Genomic DNA, 17,542 nt, shown 5'->3' with positions numbered 1-17,542 from the left:
GACAGCTTCTATCTACCCCAACCGATGCAACAGTTTTATCACCCCAGGCGTTAATCTGCTCAATTCTAACAAGAAAAGCCCCATTTCTTCCTTTGCTTAAACTGATCACAACTGCCTATCTAAAGGGAAGGTTGTGGTATTGTACTGGTAATGTCACTGGGCTAGAGATCCCGAAACCCAGGCTACTTGTGCTGGCTGTATGGGTTTCAGTCCCACTGTGGCAGATGGTTAAATTTAAGTTCACCAAAGAGTTCACCACCTCATGGTGTTAATTGCTGTTAATACCTACCTGGTTCACAAATGTCCTTTAGGGGAGGAAATCTATTAGCCTAGATGGAACTCCAGACTCACTGCACTGTGCTTGATTTTTACTACCCTCTGGACAATTAGAGATAAATACTGCCCTAGCCAGTGTTGTTCACAAGCTGCGAAAAAATATATTTTAAAAAGTCTTGCGTCATTCAAATCTTCAAACCTGTTCACCATTCAATGAGATTGTGCCTGATCTGAAGTTTTCTCCTTGTTTCTACAACCCATGATAACGTTGCCAAATGAAAATCGATTGATCCCAGCTTTAAAACTTTCAAAAGCCCCTCAGCCCCCACCTCATAACAACTGCAGTTTTTTTGGGGAGATGAGGGTCTTCCAGATTTCCACAAGTCTTTGTATAAAAAAGAATCTACCAAGAATAGCCACACTGTAATTTAAATGTTTTACCGCTCCCCACCCACCCAATTGCAGAGACATTTTTAATCGTGGGTAGATGTTTCCCTAATCGCTACGTGTTGACACAGTCAGAAATGACATTGGGAAGGATCTCCTGTGTGGAAAGCTTTCTTGTATGTTCGGGGTAAGGGTCCACACAGTGGCCAAAAGATGTCTGCCATTTCAAGCCCCACCCATCAGTTGCAGAAGGGAAGTGGAAACGAAGCTGACAATGAGAGGACTCTTTCTCTTACAGTGGCCAATCCAAAGCCAGAACAATGGCCTACTTTGGGGAGGGCCACGGACCTATCCACTTGGACAACGTAAGATGCACCGGCCATGAGAATTCCCTGGATGAGTGCAGCACACCTGGCTTTGGAATCCATAACTGCTGGCACGGGGAAGATGCAGGAGTCATCTGCGATTATAAGGAGGATGCTCTCGAGGAGCTTAGCAGTGGTGGTGAGTATTGGCCACGCTGACCGCTGAGAGGGGATAAGCTTCTATAAAGTCTGGAGAGAGAAGCAGTGGTTTTTTGTCAAAGTTTGTCTCGAGCAGCTCCATGACGCAGAACTCTGTCCTCTACATCTGTTCCCCAGGACGTACACCAGGACAGACATCAACTGCGCCTGGAGGACCATCAACTCAGTGAAAGATACTTTTTGGTCTGCTCCATCCTTGTTGGTCTTCCAGCGCAGAGAGTTGACCCTGACCGAGTGTTGCAGACTGGCACATTCCAAGGTCCAGGACTACGTGCTGAGGGACGCACTAAAGCTTGGGGCAGCAGCTGCCAAGGTGCCAAGGGGGGAAAGACCATCATCTAAGGTTTTTCTGCCAAAGTTAAATGGGGGTCTGTACAGTTTTCGGATCCTCCTAGTGCCTCAAATGTGTGTAAATAGTATTGTGCATAAGTAAGAAATGCCTTGAGTTTGTTCGTTGGAATCGTTGGGAAAGTCAAACTTCAATGTTTGTTTGATGTCCATCGGCAAAGACTGTACAGGACTGCTCTAGTGACAATACATGTATATAGAGACTGTTTAAATTTTAAAAAAAGAACATTCCCATCCCAAACCTTCACTGAAAGTTACTGTCCAATGTACTCCAACGCAGTGGTGAAGATTGATTGTCCGTCATTTTTAACACAAAATCTAGTCCATGACCGAAATTATCAAAAGGGTTTTGTTCTTGAAACATGATTCTACTTTTCCTTACAAAGACTGTCATATAACTCCAGCATTTCCTGCATTTATTTTGAACTCATGATCAGAGCCATGATCAAACTCTTTTTAATTTTAGCCTCATATTTCACATAAATTAGAATTAGCTTTATTGTCATGCACTCAAATGAGCACAGTGAAAAGTTTACAAGTCGCCACTAATGGTGCCATCTTAGGTACAAAGGTACCTAGGTACAGATTCTACAGTACAAATTCTTAGGGAAAAAAAATTAGAAAAACAAAGATATAAGAAGTTCAGCATTGCAAATAGTAGGAATAAATTAGAAAATAGAGAAGTAAAAAGTCAGAATAACTGTCCTTCCAACTTGGTCCATGCTGGCACCCAGCCTCCAGCCCACACTGGGCCTCGACTCCAGACGTGCCAGGCTTCACCTCAAGGCTCTTGTGAAATCATCTCAAGGCCAGAAGTCTGTGCTGAGGCCACGCCGGGCCGAGAGACCGCCACACCAGGCCGAGAGACCGCCACACCGGGCCGAGAAACCGCCACACTGTGCTCAGAGATCGCCGTGCTGGGCCAGGCCTTTAAAGGTGTCATCCCCTTTTGAGGGACTACCCTCCATACACACATTGAAAATAAACGGTTCATATTGGCACCTCAAGCATGTCAACTTTAATTAATACACTGGCAGAGATGTATATACTTCAGAGTAACGTACTTTATAATTTTATAATAATTATGGAATAAGCTTACTGCCTTTAAATAATCTATTTATGAGAAGTTTTAAACAAAATATCACTGAAAACAAAGGACAAATACCTTGACAAAGGACTTGAAAAGTTAACTCTGTTTCTTCCTCCCACAGAGTTTCTCCAGCACTCTCTGTGGTTAAGCTTAAATTTTAATCAGCTTTGTTTGGGGATGTTTAGGTTCTTTGCCTTCAGTGTGTGGTCTCCGTTTGATAAATCGTCGCAGAAAGCGGATTATTGGAGGGAATAAGTCAATCAGGTAGGAATTAAAAATGATATTTAAGTCAACGCTTTTCTGTCCCGGGAAAACACTGACAATCTGAGTTTAGAAGGGCACAATTTTGAATTTTCGATAAACTTTCGATAAAAGGTATTTAATAATTCCGTGCATTATTTCACCTTCCTACTAGACCACCGGATAATGTAATTAATTTCTGGCTTGGTTGATGTATTTTTAAATGAATGGGATCATCTTCTGTGGAGAAAGTTTTAGGAGGGAGGGTGTTATAGAATTATTAATAGATGAGGCTGATTCTCACAGGAATTAAGAAGAAATTAGGGAGATCTTATGGAGAGAGGCAGATGGATTTAAGTACACGTTAGTGGGTTGTCAGATGCCACCTTGATCAATCAGTTAACCCTTTGTCTTTCTAAGGTTACTTCTGTTCTTTCTATCAACATAATAAAATGATTCCTGCTTTTTGTTACATCTGTCAATCCTCCTTATGTTTCCTTGGGATCACCTTTACACATTCCTTCATTCAGAATATTCAGCTAATGGCAAACTGTTTGGTTCTTAACCAGCAAGCATTCCTAGCTCCAATTTCCAAGACACTGAAGCTCGTATTTTCAGTCAGGTAGCCCGAGGACATTGGAAATAGAGTGCAGACCATTCCCCACAGAGAAGGATGTTTGTAACTTATCTGGAATGCTATCTAGTGACCGGAGCATGCAATGGGATAACTGTACGGGTCTCTGCTTCATAAAACACAAAAGTCCTGGCTTACTAGCTAACAGTCTTAGCAACATGTTCAGTAGTGAGGTGAGAGTGACCGCCCTTGACATCAAGGCCACATTTGATCAAATATGGCACCAAGGACCCCCTTAGCAATACTGGAGCCAAAGGAAATTAGAAGGAAAATCCTTTCCTGGTTGGACACATACCTGGCACAAAGGAAGATGGTTGTGGTTGTTGGAGATCAATCATCTCAGTCCCAGGGCATCTCTGCAGGAGTTCCTCAGGGTAGTGTCTTAGGCCCAACCATCTTCAGTTGCTTCATCAATGACCATCCCTCCATCATAAGATCAGAAGTCAGGATGTTTGCTGAAAGTTGTGCAATGTTCAGCACCATTCATGACTCCTCAGATACTGAAGCACTCCATGTACAAATGCAGCAAGACCTTGACAATATCCAGGCATGGGCTGAAAAATGGCAAGAAACATTCACGCCACACAAATGCCATGCTATAAGCATCTCCAACAAGAGAGAATATAACCATCAGCACTTGAGATTCAGTGGCATTACCATCACTGAATTTCCTACCATCCACATCCTGGGGTTACCATTGACCAAAAACTGAACTGGACCAGCCATGTAAGTACTGTGGCCACATGAGCAGTCAGAAGCTAGGAATACTGTGGTGAATAACTCACCTCCTGACTCCCAAAAGCTTGCCCACCATTTACAAGCACAGCCCAGAGACTGAATGGAATACCATGAGCTTGGTTGAGTGCAGCTCAAACAATTTTCAAGAAGCTTGATACCATCCAGGACAAAATAGCCCTACCTTCGAAGCCACTCACCATCCTGACTTGGAAGTATATTGCCTTTTCTTCAGTGTCACTTGGTCAAAATCCTGGAACTGCCTCCTTAACAGGATTGTGGATCTATTTATACCAAATGGACTACAGCAGTTCAAGGAGAAGCTCAGCGCCACCTTCTCAAGGGGCAACTGGGGACAGACAATAAATGCTGGCCCAGTCAGTGATACCTATGTATCCTGAATGAATTTTAAAAAAAAGAGACCTAGGGAGAGAGATTTAATGAAGTTCCATATCTACATGTGTTTGCAATTTTAAAATCGACTCCCAAACAATTTGAATACAAGGTAGCAACTCTTAAATGCCAGTCTCCAAGGTTAATGAATTTCATGAGTGAAAATAAGTGGTGTTATCTGAAGATCTCTTTTGAATTTGACGTGTATGGGAGAATTTTTACAATGTGTTTAGTGTATCTTTGCCTGTTCGTATTCTTATCTGTAGAAAGAAAGTGTAAAAACATCAGAGCTTTCAATTACTGAGAGCTGTATCTGTAAAAGACATGCTTGTAGTGAGTAACTGCATGCATCAAATACCGAAAACCGAACTTGGGGATTATATTTACATTGAAGTCACTTTAAATGGATAGATTGCTTAATTTTATCTCACTGCTTGCTCCCAATACAGCCAGAACCTGTGATGTTCGTTCTTAGCCATACAGAATCTGCCTTTCATTATGTTCAATGAGGAAGTTACTGGTTCCCTGGCCACCTGGGTATATTCCTGGTGGTGGAAACATTGAATAAAGTCATTTTTCCACAAGGAAGTTATAATTTGCCTTGTGGACTACTTAGTTTAAAAGAAATGTACATTGCTTCAAAATGCAACTGGAACGTGATCTATTGCATTTCTGTGTTGACCAGTGCTGCAGGTATTCAAAGTGACCCCAGGTTCACTAATGTCCTTTAGGGAAGGATACTGCCATCCTTACCTGGTCTGACCTACATGTAACTCCAGACCCACAGCAATGTGGTTGACTCTTAACTGCCCTCTGGGCAATTAGGGATGGGCAATAAATGCTGGCCTAGCTGGTGATGCCCTCATCCCAAGAATGAATAAAAAATAAAGCTATCAAAGCGCTTTATATTTTTCAAGCCCTGCATTAAATCACCCATGACCTCTGTCCACCACAAGGAGAACATTCCCAGCTATCCCATCCTCTCTACCTGTTGTGACCACCCATCCCAGTACCCTTCGTGGAAATCTCTTCAGCTTCTCAGGCCCTTGATATTCTTCTTTAACTGAGGTGCTCAGAGTAGAATGTCTGATGGTTTCCTGAAGGTTTAGCAGAACTTCCTTGACTGTGTTCTCTACTTGCTTTAAGGATCCCCCTGTATCAGAAGAAACAGCTGTGAGTGTGTGGGCTCATTGTAAGCCACACACCTCACATACAAAGTAAAATGTGTTGGTTGTTCTTTTTCTATTTGGTGAATTTGTTCCCTCTCTGTAGTGTATGGAGGTGTAACGATACTTTTGGGCTGTTTTTCCAGAGGGGGCTGGCCATGGCAAGCTTCACTGAGGCACAAGACATTTTACCGAGAGAGTCGTTTACTGTGTGGAGCCACACTAATCAACAACTGCTGGGTGTTGACGGCTGCTCACTGCTTCAAGAGGTTTGTGAAAGGGAGCATTGTCTGTCGCTTTCATTGTAAAAGACCCGTTTCCTCATTCCGTTTAGATTTACCGGTGTGGTTAACATTTTAGTTTTTGCTTTACGTGTGAGTGGTATGTCTCTACCCCCAGCACTGAGCCCGGTGCAGTAGCTGTGTAAAACTTATGGCCTGTTTGTGGTGAGCCTGAGGGTTTTGAAGTGTCCGCTGGATCGCACCCTTGCCGTGGAGTCCAGAGATCAAGGTTTCAAGTCCCACTGCAAAGGCTTTGAGTGCGACCTCCAGACTGATACACCACTGGGGCTGCCTTTGAGAGGAGCTGTTAAACTAAGGGTCCCCTGTGTAAACAATTCCACATCACCACATTGGAGATCTGCAGTCCTGGCCAAAATTTATTCCTCAATAAACATCACACAAGCAGATTATCTGCTCGTTGTCATGCTGCCATTTATGGGATCTTGCTCTGCACAGTTTAGCCACCGCATTTCCCCGATTGCAACATTGGCTACACTGCAAGAAAAATAACGCTTCCTTGGCTGTAAAGTCCTTTGGGATACTGTGAGGCTATGTAAGTGCAAGTCTTTCTTTCTAACCATACGGATGTGAAACAGACATGCACTCTGCTGAGCTATCATCACTAGTTAATTGCACAATGCTGTGAAAATATCACTTCGCAAATGTCTAAAACAAGTATTTTGCCTGTTATTTAGATGGAAGTGTTATCCTGTTTATAAGTGGATTAACTCCTCTGTCATTCAATGGGTAAAGGGGTTGAGCACTAAGGCTCTAATATTCTCACAGAGAAGTGCCACGTGAATTGAATGGCGAGGTTTTTGTGTCCTTGCTGATGTGTGAAGGGACTGGAAGATATCTAACATCCATAAACCATACCCTCCCAATATTCATAATAAGGCTATTTCATTATAAGGCTGTGAGAAACTCTGATCATCCTCCATAAACCAACTCAAAGGTACAACATCAGCTTGTGGCTAATTTAAGCACAATGCAATTGCTCAAGATTTTTTAAATCTTAGTGCAGTAGGATGAGTAATCTGTCTGGCAGCTTCTGTGAAGATAAAAACAGTTAATGTTTCTGGCATGACTCTTCTTCAGAATTCCCTGTGTTTGTTTCAGATGTCCAGCATCTGCAATATTTTGCTTTATTAGGATAGGTATTGTAATTGCTTTAGTATCCAGCATGTATAAGGGCATGTCAAAGGCAGTTAGGGACTATTCTGGCCTAACCAGCAAAGCTCTCATACCATTAATTAATTTTTTAAAAATCACCAACGCCATCATGAAAGAGTCCTTCAGTAGGATCTTCCAGAGCCATACCTTCTGCCACCTATAAAGCAAGGGCAGATTACTTAGATTGAGCATCACCTCCAGGGCAGCTTCCTCTCCAAGCCACCCAACATTCTGACTTAGAAATATATCACTGTTCCTTCAGCGTCACTGGGCCACAATCCTGGAATTCCCTCCCTGATAGCTTTGTGTGTCTACCTGCAGCACATGGAATGCAATGGTTTAAGAAGGCAGCTCACCACCACTTTCTCCAGGGCAACCAAGGAAGAGCAATAAATACTGGTCTAACCAGCAACGCTAATGTCCCATGAACAATAAAACTACAGCTGGATCCCAATGACTCATGGCATAACTCAATGCTTGAAAACACTTAGCACAAGTTAGATAGAATCTAAGAGTAACACATCAGAGGGCGGAATCCCTCATAACATTTAAGAAGAATTTAGATGTACACTTGCAATGCCAAAGCTATGCACCAAGTACTGGAAAATGGGATTAGAATAGGTGGTTGTTTTTGACTGGCACTGACTCAATGGGCTGAAGGGCCATTTTCTATGCTGTAGATCTCTATGACTCTAAGAATAAAATACTGTAAACACTGGAAACATTAAAGAAAGACAGAAAATCATGTCATCATTCTGGTGGAAGGTCATCACCTGAATTGTTATCTGTTTTTCTCTCTCCACGGATTCTGCCTGGCCTGCTGGGTATTTCCAGCCTTTCCCATTTGGATGACCTATAATAAATGTAATTATTGAGCATTATAAAAGCACAGTAGTAGTGGGATCGAATTCACTTTTATAGAATGGGAAGTTTCGGATTCACAGTTGGCACTGTGTCCTCAACAAAGTTTAAAAGTGGTGCTAGAAATCTCACGCTGTCAATAATGTAATTATAATATGCACTTCCTTTTCCCTCGAATGGGGGGTTTCAAGACTAGGGGGTCTATTTTAAGGTGAGAGGAGAGAGATTTACAAAGGAATGAGGGACAACTTTTTTACACAGACTGATTCGTGTGTGGAATGAACTTCCTGAGGATGTGGGTACAATTACAGCGTTTAAAACACATTTGGATAGGTACATGAATTGGAAATGTTTGGATGGATGTGGGCCAGGAGTAGGCAGGTGGGGCTAGTTCAGTTTGGGATTATGTTCAGCATGGACTGGTTGGACCAAAGGGTCTGTTTACATGCTGTATGACTCTGTGACTCAGGATGTCCCAAGATGCTTTACAGCCACTGAAACACCTTGGAAATGCTGTATTAATAAAGGGTGATCATCTGATGTATCATTTCTGATCGATCCATTCTGAAGAAGGGCCACTAGATTCGAAGCATTAACTCTGATTTCTCTCCATAGATGCTGCCAGGTCTGCAGAGCTTTTCCAGCAGTTTCTGTTTTTGTTTCTGTTTCTGATTTCCAGCATCCGCAGTTCTTTCAGTTTTTAGTTTTGATGTACCATGTTAAGTTGCTTCTCAGAGTTTACCTTTGCAGTGATCTCCTTTCTCCAGTTAGTGACAATCCTTGTCTCTTATATTCTTTCTGCCTATCCCTCTGAAACCACTTTCTTTTTAAAGTTTTATTTTAATTTGGGTGAGTAGCATCGAACTGTATAACAATGTGAATTATTTCTTTAATGATTGCAAATCGTTGGAACCAAACAACAGGCTCCTAATTTCTGAGTGTGTATAAGGGGACACTCCTCAGTAATATGCAGTATTATTTTTGTTTCTCTCCACAAGTGCGTAAGGCTCCTGTGATGGAGATTAGCAGCACAGGGGCCCTGGCTTGTCCTGAACTTGTTTAGCAAGGACCACTTTTACTGTGATGGGTCAAAGTTTGCCCTCTGACAGATGGGATTTATCACAAAAATATTTTGTTGGTGACTTGCCACGTTTCCCACTCCTCGGTGCAATGTCTGCATTTATTTAACGCCATTAAATGGCCCGAGTGGCTTCACAGTACCATTAACGAACACCGCTCAAGAAGTTAGAGATTTTTCGGAGAGGAGTTCCAGAGCTTAGGACCCAGGCAGTCAGTGATGGAGCAGTGGAAATTGTGAACGTACGAGAAGTCAAGATTGGAGAAATGCAAGGATGGGTAGGGATGGAAGAGGTTACAGGGGAAGAGAGGGATTGAGGCAATGGAGGGTTTTGAAAATAAGAAGGAGAATTTTAAAATGGAGGCTTTGCACAAATGGGAGAAAATCCTTCCTATGGTTTCATCAGCTGATAGTTTGGAAGGTGACGGAAATAGCAACAACTGAACTCAACACCCTTGGGCTGGGCACACACAGTGCAAAGTGCTGTGCTCAACTAATGTACAGGCAGAGAATCATAAAGTCATACAGCATGGAAACAGACCCTTTGGTCCAACCAGTCCATGCTAACCACATTCCCAAACTAAACTGGCCCCACCTGCCTGTGCTTGGCCCATTTCCCTCCAAACATTTCTTACTCATGTACTTATTTAAATGTCTTTTAAACTTTGTGACTGTGCCTGCATCCACCACTTCCTCTGGAAGTTCACTCCATACACGAACCACTCTCTGTGTGAAAAAGTTGCCCCTCATGTCCTTTGTAAATCTCCTTCCTCTCACCTTAAAAATATGCCCCCGGTTTCAAACTCCCCCACCCTCGGGCGAAGACTCTTGTCATTCACCTTATCATAATTTTATAAACCTTTGTAAGGTTACCCCTCAACCTCCTACGCTCCAGTGAAAAAAAGTCTCAGTCTTTCCAGTCTATTTTTATAGCTGAAACCCTGGTAAATCTTTTCTGAACCTTCTTGCATGTTTGGCTGGTAACTGGGAGTTAACAATGAAATCAGCTCTAATTTCCCAACACAGCTTCCTGTGCCTGATTGCAAGTTGGCGTGTCCCCTCTGGCCTTGTTCCTGTGGTAATGGGCAGCAACATTTAGCAAACAATTGACTGTAATTAGCCTCGTGCTGCAGAGGGCGGTGGGTGGGACGCCTGGACTACGCCTCAGCATTATCACAAAGAGAGGGAACAGAAGGGGTAAAGAACTACCATGGGAAGGGTGGCTTGCATTTATAACGCTCCTAATAAGACCCCTACGATGCGCCAAAGTCAGCTAGTCATACAGCACAGAAACAAACCTTTCAGCACAACCTATCCATGTTGACCACATTTCCTAAACTGAACTAGTCCCATTTGGCTGCATTTGGCCCATTTCCCTCTAAACCTTTCACATCCATGTACTTGTCAAAATGTCTTTTAAATATTGTAATTGTACCTGCCTCTACAACTTCCTCTAGCAACTCATTCCATACACGCACCACCTTCTGTGTGAAAAAGATGCCCCTCAGATCTCTTTTAAGTTTCCCCCTCTCAACATAAACCTATGCCCTCTAGTTTTGGACTCCCCCACCCTAGGGAAAAGACCTTGGCAATTCACCTTAAACCTCAATAAGGTCACCTCTCATCCTCCAACGCTCCAGGGAAAAAAGTCTTAGCCTATCCAGCCTCTCCTTATAACTCAAACCCTCCAGTCCCGGTAACATTCTTGTCAATCTTTTTTGCACCCTTTCCAGTTTAATAACGTCCTTCCTTCAGCACAGCAGCCAGAATTGTATGCAGTACTCATCGGGTCAGTAATAGGCCATTCGGCCCCTCAAGTCTGTTCCATCTATCAATGAGATTATCAGGTCAGCCATGATCCTCACCTCCACTTTGCTGCCTTTTCCCCATAACCCTCGATTCCCTTCCTGATTAAAAATCTGTCTATCTCAGTCTTAAATGTACCTGATGATCCAGCCTCAATAGCCATCTTGCAGCAAATGAAGTGCTTTTGGTGGGGAGTCACTGCTACAGTAGGGAAATACAGCCACTGATTCGCCAAGCAAGATCCCACAGACAACAATATGGTGACAACCGGATTATGTTATTGTTTGAAAGAGTAACGTTAGGAAGGACGGGGTGAGGGGGAAGAATGTCTCGTTCTCTGTAGAAATTGTACCACAGGGTCTTTTGTATCCACCCGAGAGTGTCGGGAAGTGCCTCACGTTCACATCTCATCTAAAGTGCCTTGTTTTTTTGGCAAATTGGCTGCCAAAATGTTTTCTGTATTGTAACAAACCACACAAAACACAACACTACAAGATTGTAAAACGTTTTGGGATCTGAGTTTGTGATCACTTGACGTTTGATGATCTGATTACCTTACAACAATGCACACTATTAATATGGGTAGAAGTCACGTGACACCAGGCTATAGTCCAACAGATTTATTTGAAATCACAAGCTTTTGGAGCGCTGCCCCTTCTCTCACTTCACCTGACAAAGGAGCAGAGCTCCAAAAGCTTGTATTTTCAAATAAACCTGTTGGACTATAGCCTGGTGTCGTGTAACTTCTGACTTTGTCCACCCCAGTCCAACACCAGTATCTCCACATCATGACTATTAGTATAGATCAGCTAATGCCATGTTGAGATTGTACAGGGCTTGGTGAAGCCTCCTCAGGAGAAGTGTGTCCAGTTCTGGTCGCCCTGTTATAGGAAGGATATTATTAAGCTGGAGAGGGGTTCAGAAAAGATTTACCAGAATGTTGCCAGGAATGGAGGGTTTGAGATATTAGGAGAGGCTGGATAGGCTGGGATTTTTTTTTTCAATGGAGCGTAGCAGGTTGAGAGGTAAGCTTATCCAGGTTTATAAATAATGAAGTGTATATATAGATAAGGTGAATGGCAGGTGTCTTTTCCCTAGTTGGGGGAGTTCAAGACTAGGTGGAAAAACATCTAAAAAAGATATGAGAGGCAATTTTTTACCAGAGAGTGGTTCGTCTGTGGAATGAATGCCCATAGAAGTGTGGATGCGGGTACAGTTACAACGTTTAAAATACATTTGAATAAGTACATGAGTAAGAAATGTTTGGAGGGATATGGGCCAGGAGCAGGTGGGACTAGTTTAGTTTGAGATTATGGTCGGCATGGACTGGTTGGACTGAAGGGTCCGTTTCTGTACTGTGTAACTGAATGACTCTAGGACAGCATGGAGGACAGTGCAGCACTCCCTCAGCGTTGCGGAATTTAACAGTCAATATACTGGAGTGGGACTTGTATCCACAACTGACTCAGACGAAGGTTGCAGCCCATTGAGACCCTCAGGGCAGCTGTTGGGTCTTGGATGGGGTTTGGATATAACGCTGCTTCTCCAAAATGTGTTTCGAGAACGTGATGCATAAAACAGAGAAGTGGGGATGACCTTTTCTTGGAGAGCATTCATTTCAAAGAGAGGGATGGCCTTAACTCGGCTGTTGAACTTTTCAGGTTTGGTAATGAGACGCGACATTACTACATTCGAGTCGGTGATTACCACACGGCGGTGGAGGATGAGTACGAACGAGAAATCCCTATTGAAAGGATTGTTACACACAAGAACTACAAGCCAGACAGCAGTGACAATGATATAGCGCTGGTCAGAATGAAAGGGAAGGAAGGACATTGTGTGACATTCAATCAGTATGCAACTCCAGTCTGTCTGCCGGCCAGAAAGGAACGGATCAGAATAAACAAGCATTCCTGCTATATCACTGGCTGGGGAGATACAGGTAGGTGGTTTGACAGATTTCTGACCCACCTTAAACCTATACCCTCTCGTTTTGGTCTCCCCTACCGTGGGGAGGGAATCGAGGGAAATGGTCGACGAGTGGCATTAACACCGCAATTAGATCAGCCAATTAGATTATTAAATGGCAGAACGGGCTTGAGGGGCCGAACAGTCCTAACTGTGGCAGAGAATTTCACTGGATCACCACTCTCTGGGTGAAGAACTATCTCCTCATCTCAGTCCTTGATGGCCTACCCTATCCTTAGACTTGGACTCCCGTTTCTGGAGGCAAAAGTCACATAGGTAATGGTTTCCATTGTGAAGGATAACTTCACAGTCCAGATTAATGAACTGAATTGCTGCAGTGGAATTTGAACTGCTCCTACTCTTTCCGATTTGGCATATAATCATGGATCTACTACACTATCAGTCTATTGACAATGCCAGTACACCGTTAATGGCCCATTCACAGGGCCAGGGGAAGGGATGGAATCTCAAAGACGTGGATGTAACTTTAAAATTAAAGCTAGGCCTTTTTAGCAGTGAAATCAGGAAACATTTTTCACACAATAGGCTGTGAAAATCCAGATTTCTTTCCTCTGAATGGCTGTGGACATTGGGTCGATTGGAACTTTTCCAAGGCTGACAATGATTGTGTTTTGTAAGGTGGCAAGGGATGCTATTGAGCTAAGGCCACCAGCAATTGTGGAAAAGGACAGATGCTCTTTCTGCAATATATCCTCCTTCAAATATCTACCCAGTTGCTTTTTGAAGGCTACTATTATATCTGTATTCTGCAGCCTGTCACTAAATACTCAGTGCATTAAATAGTTTTTCCTCACTCTAACCTCAATTTCCTTTGCCAGTCACCTTAGTTTATGCACCCTGTTTGTCGATCTTTCAGCTATTGGAGACACTTTCTCTGTATTTACCCTATCTTTATGATTTGAAATGCACTAATCTCCTCTTAGCATTCTCTAAGGAGCAAGGTTCCATGTCACATTGCTGTAATGTTTCAACCCTGGAACCATTCTAGTAAGTATCTTAAAGTCATGGATTTATACAGCATGGAAACAGACCCTTCGGTCCAACTCGCCATGCCAACCAGATATCCTAAATTAATCTAGTCCCATTTGCCAGCATTTGCCCCATATGCCTCCGAATCCTTCCTGTTCATGTACCCATCCAGATGCCTTTTAAATGTTGTAATTGTACCAGCCTCCACCACTTCCTCTGGCAGTTCATTCCATACATGCACCACCCTCTGCATGAAAATGTTGCCCCTTAGACCCCTTTAAATCTTGCTCCTCTCACCTTAAACCAATGCCGTCTAGTTTTGGACTCCTCTTCCCTGGAGAAAAGACTTCTTCTGTACACCCACCAAAGTCCTCATGCTTCCTGGAGTGTGATGTCCAGAATTGGGTACCGTGCTTTAGTTTGTGCTGAGCACAATCACGTCTTACAAATTGCAACGTTGACAATGATGAAATTCAGTCTGTGCCCCCTGTTAATCTTATCATTTCGGGCTTTTCCCAATGGAATTCTTCAAAGATTTCAGCTTTTGCCCCTTTGGAGGACACCCCATTAAAGCTGTCCTTTACTTGGCTTCACCCTGGTTTGAAACATTAGGCTTAGCCATGTCTGTATCAGATGCTGAGCATGTTGAGAGGCCATTCAGTCCATCGTGTCAATGATCTCTTTGAAAAAACTCCCGAAACCTGTTAATCCCACATTCTTGCTTCTATTTCAAAGCCTTCCAGGTTTTTAATTTTCAAGTACAAACTGTGCAAGATAGTGGACCATAGCAACTCACTGCTTTAAAAATATTGTGGTAAACATTGGGGACACCAGCTTTGTCTGCTGTGAGCCCTTTTCGAATGTATCGCAAACGGCCAACACTCGAGACCAAGCAAATACAATGACTTGTCATTGTTCTTACCCACTCTTTAGGAAGATCCTACTCAAGAACGTTACTGCAAGGTGCGGTCCCCTTACTGCCAAAGAAGATCTGCAAGAGCCGCTACAGTGACAAGTTCACCCCCCGCATGATTTGCGCGGGCAATCTGTCCGAGCACAAGCGGGTTGATAGTTGCCAGGGCGACAGTGGTGGCCCTCTAATGTGCCAGCGCACGGGAGGACGTTGGGTCATCTTAGGCATCACATCATGGGGCTATGGATGTGGACAGAGAGATTCTCCCGGCGTTTACACAAAGGTGGCCAAATTCGTCTCTTGGATCAAGAAAGTGACGGAAACTAAAGTAAAAGGACAAGAAAAGCCGGTGAGCTAGCGAGCTCCGAAGGAATAGCATGTCCGGGAAGGATGGCCAGGGGTGGTGGGCAAGGAAACAATAAGCTGCTGGATTAATTTCTTACACAAAGGCACCAGAGATCTCTCAGAGTGGTAACTGTGTTATAGCCTCTGTCTGTTTGAGTTTGACAGCTGTCAGCAAACACAGTGTTAGAACCAACTCCAACAGTCAAGCTATGACAGGATTATGTCGAGGTTTCTTTTTATTCATTCATGGGATGAGGGCAGCATTCATTGCCCATCCCTATTTGCCCAGAGGGCAGTTTAGAGTCAACCACATTGCTGTGGGTCTGGTGTCACATGTAGGCCAGACCAGGCAAAGATGGCAGTTTCCTTCCCTAAAGGGCATTAGTGAATCAGATAGGTTCATTCCTGGAAATCAGCAATGGTTCTGTGGTCATCTTTGGACTCTTAATCCCAGATTTTTCCTTTATTGAATTCAAATTCTACCATCTGCTGATTCGAACCCAGGTCCCCAGAACATTACCTGGATGTCTGGATTAACTGTCAAGCGGTAATACCACTAGGCCATCACCTCCCCTGGTATCAATTTCCATTTTGCAGTTCCATTGATGGTTATTTAAATTCAGCATGATACCTTCTTTCTCACTATTTTACTTTGCAATTTTAATTAACGGAGAAAGATTGCCTCAACTCCTTTCTTTAGCAAAGATCATTTCCCAATGTTGATATGGGTAAGTACAATCAGAAAGCTCCTACTTATTTTGTGAACTAGAAACACAGTCAGTTTGGATCTTGGATAGGAAACTGTTCAAGTTGAGCTCTCTGGGTTTGAATGAACATTTCATTTTTCCGTAGAGTGGGCAGGAATGGGAAGGGGGGTGAAAAAGGAGCAGTATTTTAGGCCATCATGCTCTGCAACACCTGACTTCTCTACAAATTATTCTTTTCCCACACACCTAGTGGCACCTAGCATTGTGCGCACACTCACGTCCAGTATCTGTGGCTAATTTTCCTCTGAAACAGGTTAGTAACTTGTAACCGGAATCTTAAACTTTAGGGACACCACTTCACATCGAATATGGCAGATCAGCATGAGTCTCTCCCACTCTAAGTGACTTCCACAAGTACATTGGAAGGCTCCCCCTCAGGCTGACGATCAAACTACACCACTGCACCATTCACAATTGTCAAGTCCTGGGGCAGGACTTGAACCTGGAATGCCAGGCACAGAGACAAGAGCACAAGGAGAATCACAGCCCGACAGTGTGGGGGCAAGCCCATTTGGCCCATCGACCACACCAACCCTCTGGAGAGAAGCTCACCCAGAACCATCCCATCCCTGTAACCCTGCATTCCCCATGGCTAATCCACTCTAACCTGCACATCTTTGGAGTGTCGGAGGAAACCGAGCACCCAGAGGAAACCCACGCAGACAGTGGGAGAATGTGCAAACTCCACACAGACAGACGTAGAGAGTCATAGAGTCATAGAATCCCTACAGTGTGGAAACAGGCCCCTCAGCCCAAAAAGTCCACACCGACCCTTGGAGCATCCCACCCAGAACCATCCCCCTATAACCCACCTAAGTTGAACATCCCTGGGCACTACAGGATAATTTAGCCCGGCCAATCCACCTAACCTGCACATCTTTGGACTGTGGGAGGAAACCGGAGCACCCGGAGGAAACCCACGCAGACACGGGGAGAATGTGCAAACTCCACACAGACAGACAGTCGCCCCAGGGTGGAATCAAACCCGGGTTCCTGGTGCTGTGAGGCAGCAGTGCTAACCACTGAGCCACGGTGCCGCCCCTCGTCCAAGGCTGGAACTGAACCCAGGTCCCTGGCACTTTACCGCAATCCCCTCCATGCAGACCTTTACAAAATCACAATAACCAGAAATAATCAATAATCAGAAAGGCTATTGGAATATTGGTCTTTGTGTTGAGAGGAGCAGGATACAATGGGGTGGAAGACATGAATCAACTATACAAAGCCCTGGTTACAACACATATAGAGCCACTGTGAGCTGTTTGGGGCACCATACCATAGAAAGGATGTATTCGGGAGGTGGAGTAGGGAGAAACATCAAAATGGTCTCCAAGAGCTAAATTACAAGGAGCTAAATTACACAAACTAGCATTGCAACCCCTGCAATTGATATGGTTCAAAGACAATTTTACTTTCAGAAACAGATAGGGTAGATAAAGTTAAACTGTTTCTGTTGGTTGTGAGCCCAGGACTGGAAGGGAGTGTCTGGCGATCAGTAAGACCTCTCGGGAATGACTTTAGGAAACATTCAAAGGATGGTAGAAGTTCAGAGCTCTCTCCCACAACC

The 17,542-nt window shown here is 43.8% G+C and overlaps 1 protein-coding gene across 1 annotated transcript in view; it reads left to right on the top strand.

Annotated features, from left to right (window-relative positions):
- Window positions 1–15,306, top strand: part of si:ch211-51a6.2 (neurotrypsin) — a 56,839-nt gene extending 41,533 nt beyond the window's left edge. Inside the window, exons 10-14 of the mRNA XM_048616196.1 lie at window positions 962–1,167; window positions 2,811–2,889; window positions 5,940–6,062; window positions 12,654–12,934; window positions 14,884–15,306. Of these exons, the coding sequence (XP_048472153.1) occupies window positions 962–1,167; window positions 2,811–2,889; window positions 5,940–6,062; window positions 12,654–12,934; window positions 14,884–15,221 (1,027 nt within the window). The 3' untranslated portion in view covers window positions 15,222–15,306. The remainder of the gene's footprint in view (window positions 1–961; window positions 1,168–2,810; window positions 2,890–5,939; window positions 6,063–12,653; window positions 12,935–14,883) is intronic.
- The last annotated feature ends 2,236 nt before the right edge of the window (window positions 15,307–17,542 follow it).

Source organism: Rhincodon typus, chromosome 34, assembly GCF_021869965.1.
Source record: "Rhincodon typus isolate 14 chromosome 34, sRhiTyp1.1, whole genome shotgun sequence".
Classification (NCBI taxonomy): Eukaryota; Metazoa; Chordata; class Chondrichthyes; order Orectolobiformes; family Rhincodontidae; genus Rhincodon; species Rhincodon typus.
Note: the sequence above shows the minus strand (reverse complement) of the source record. Positions and strands in the feature narration are given on the sequence as shown.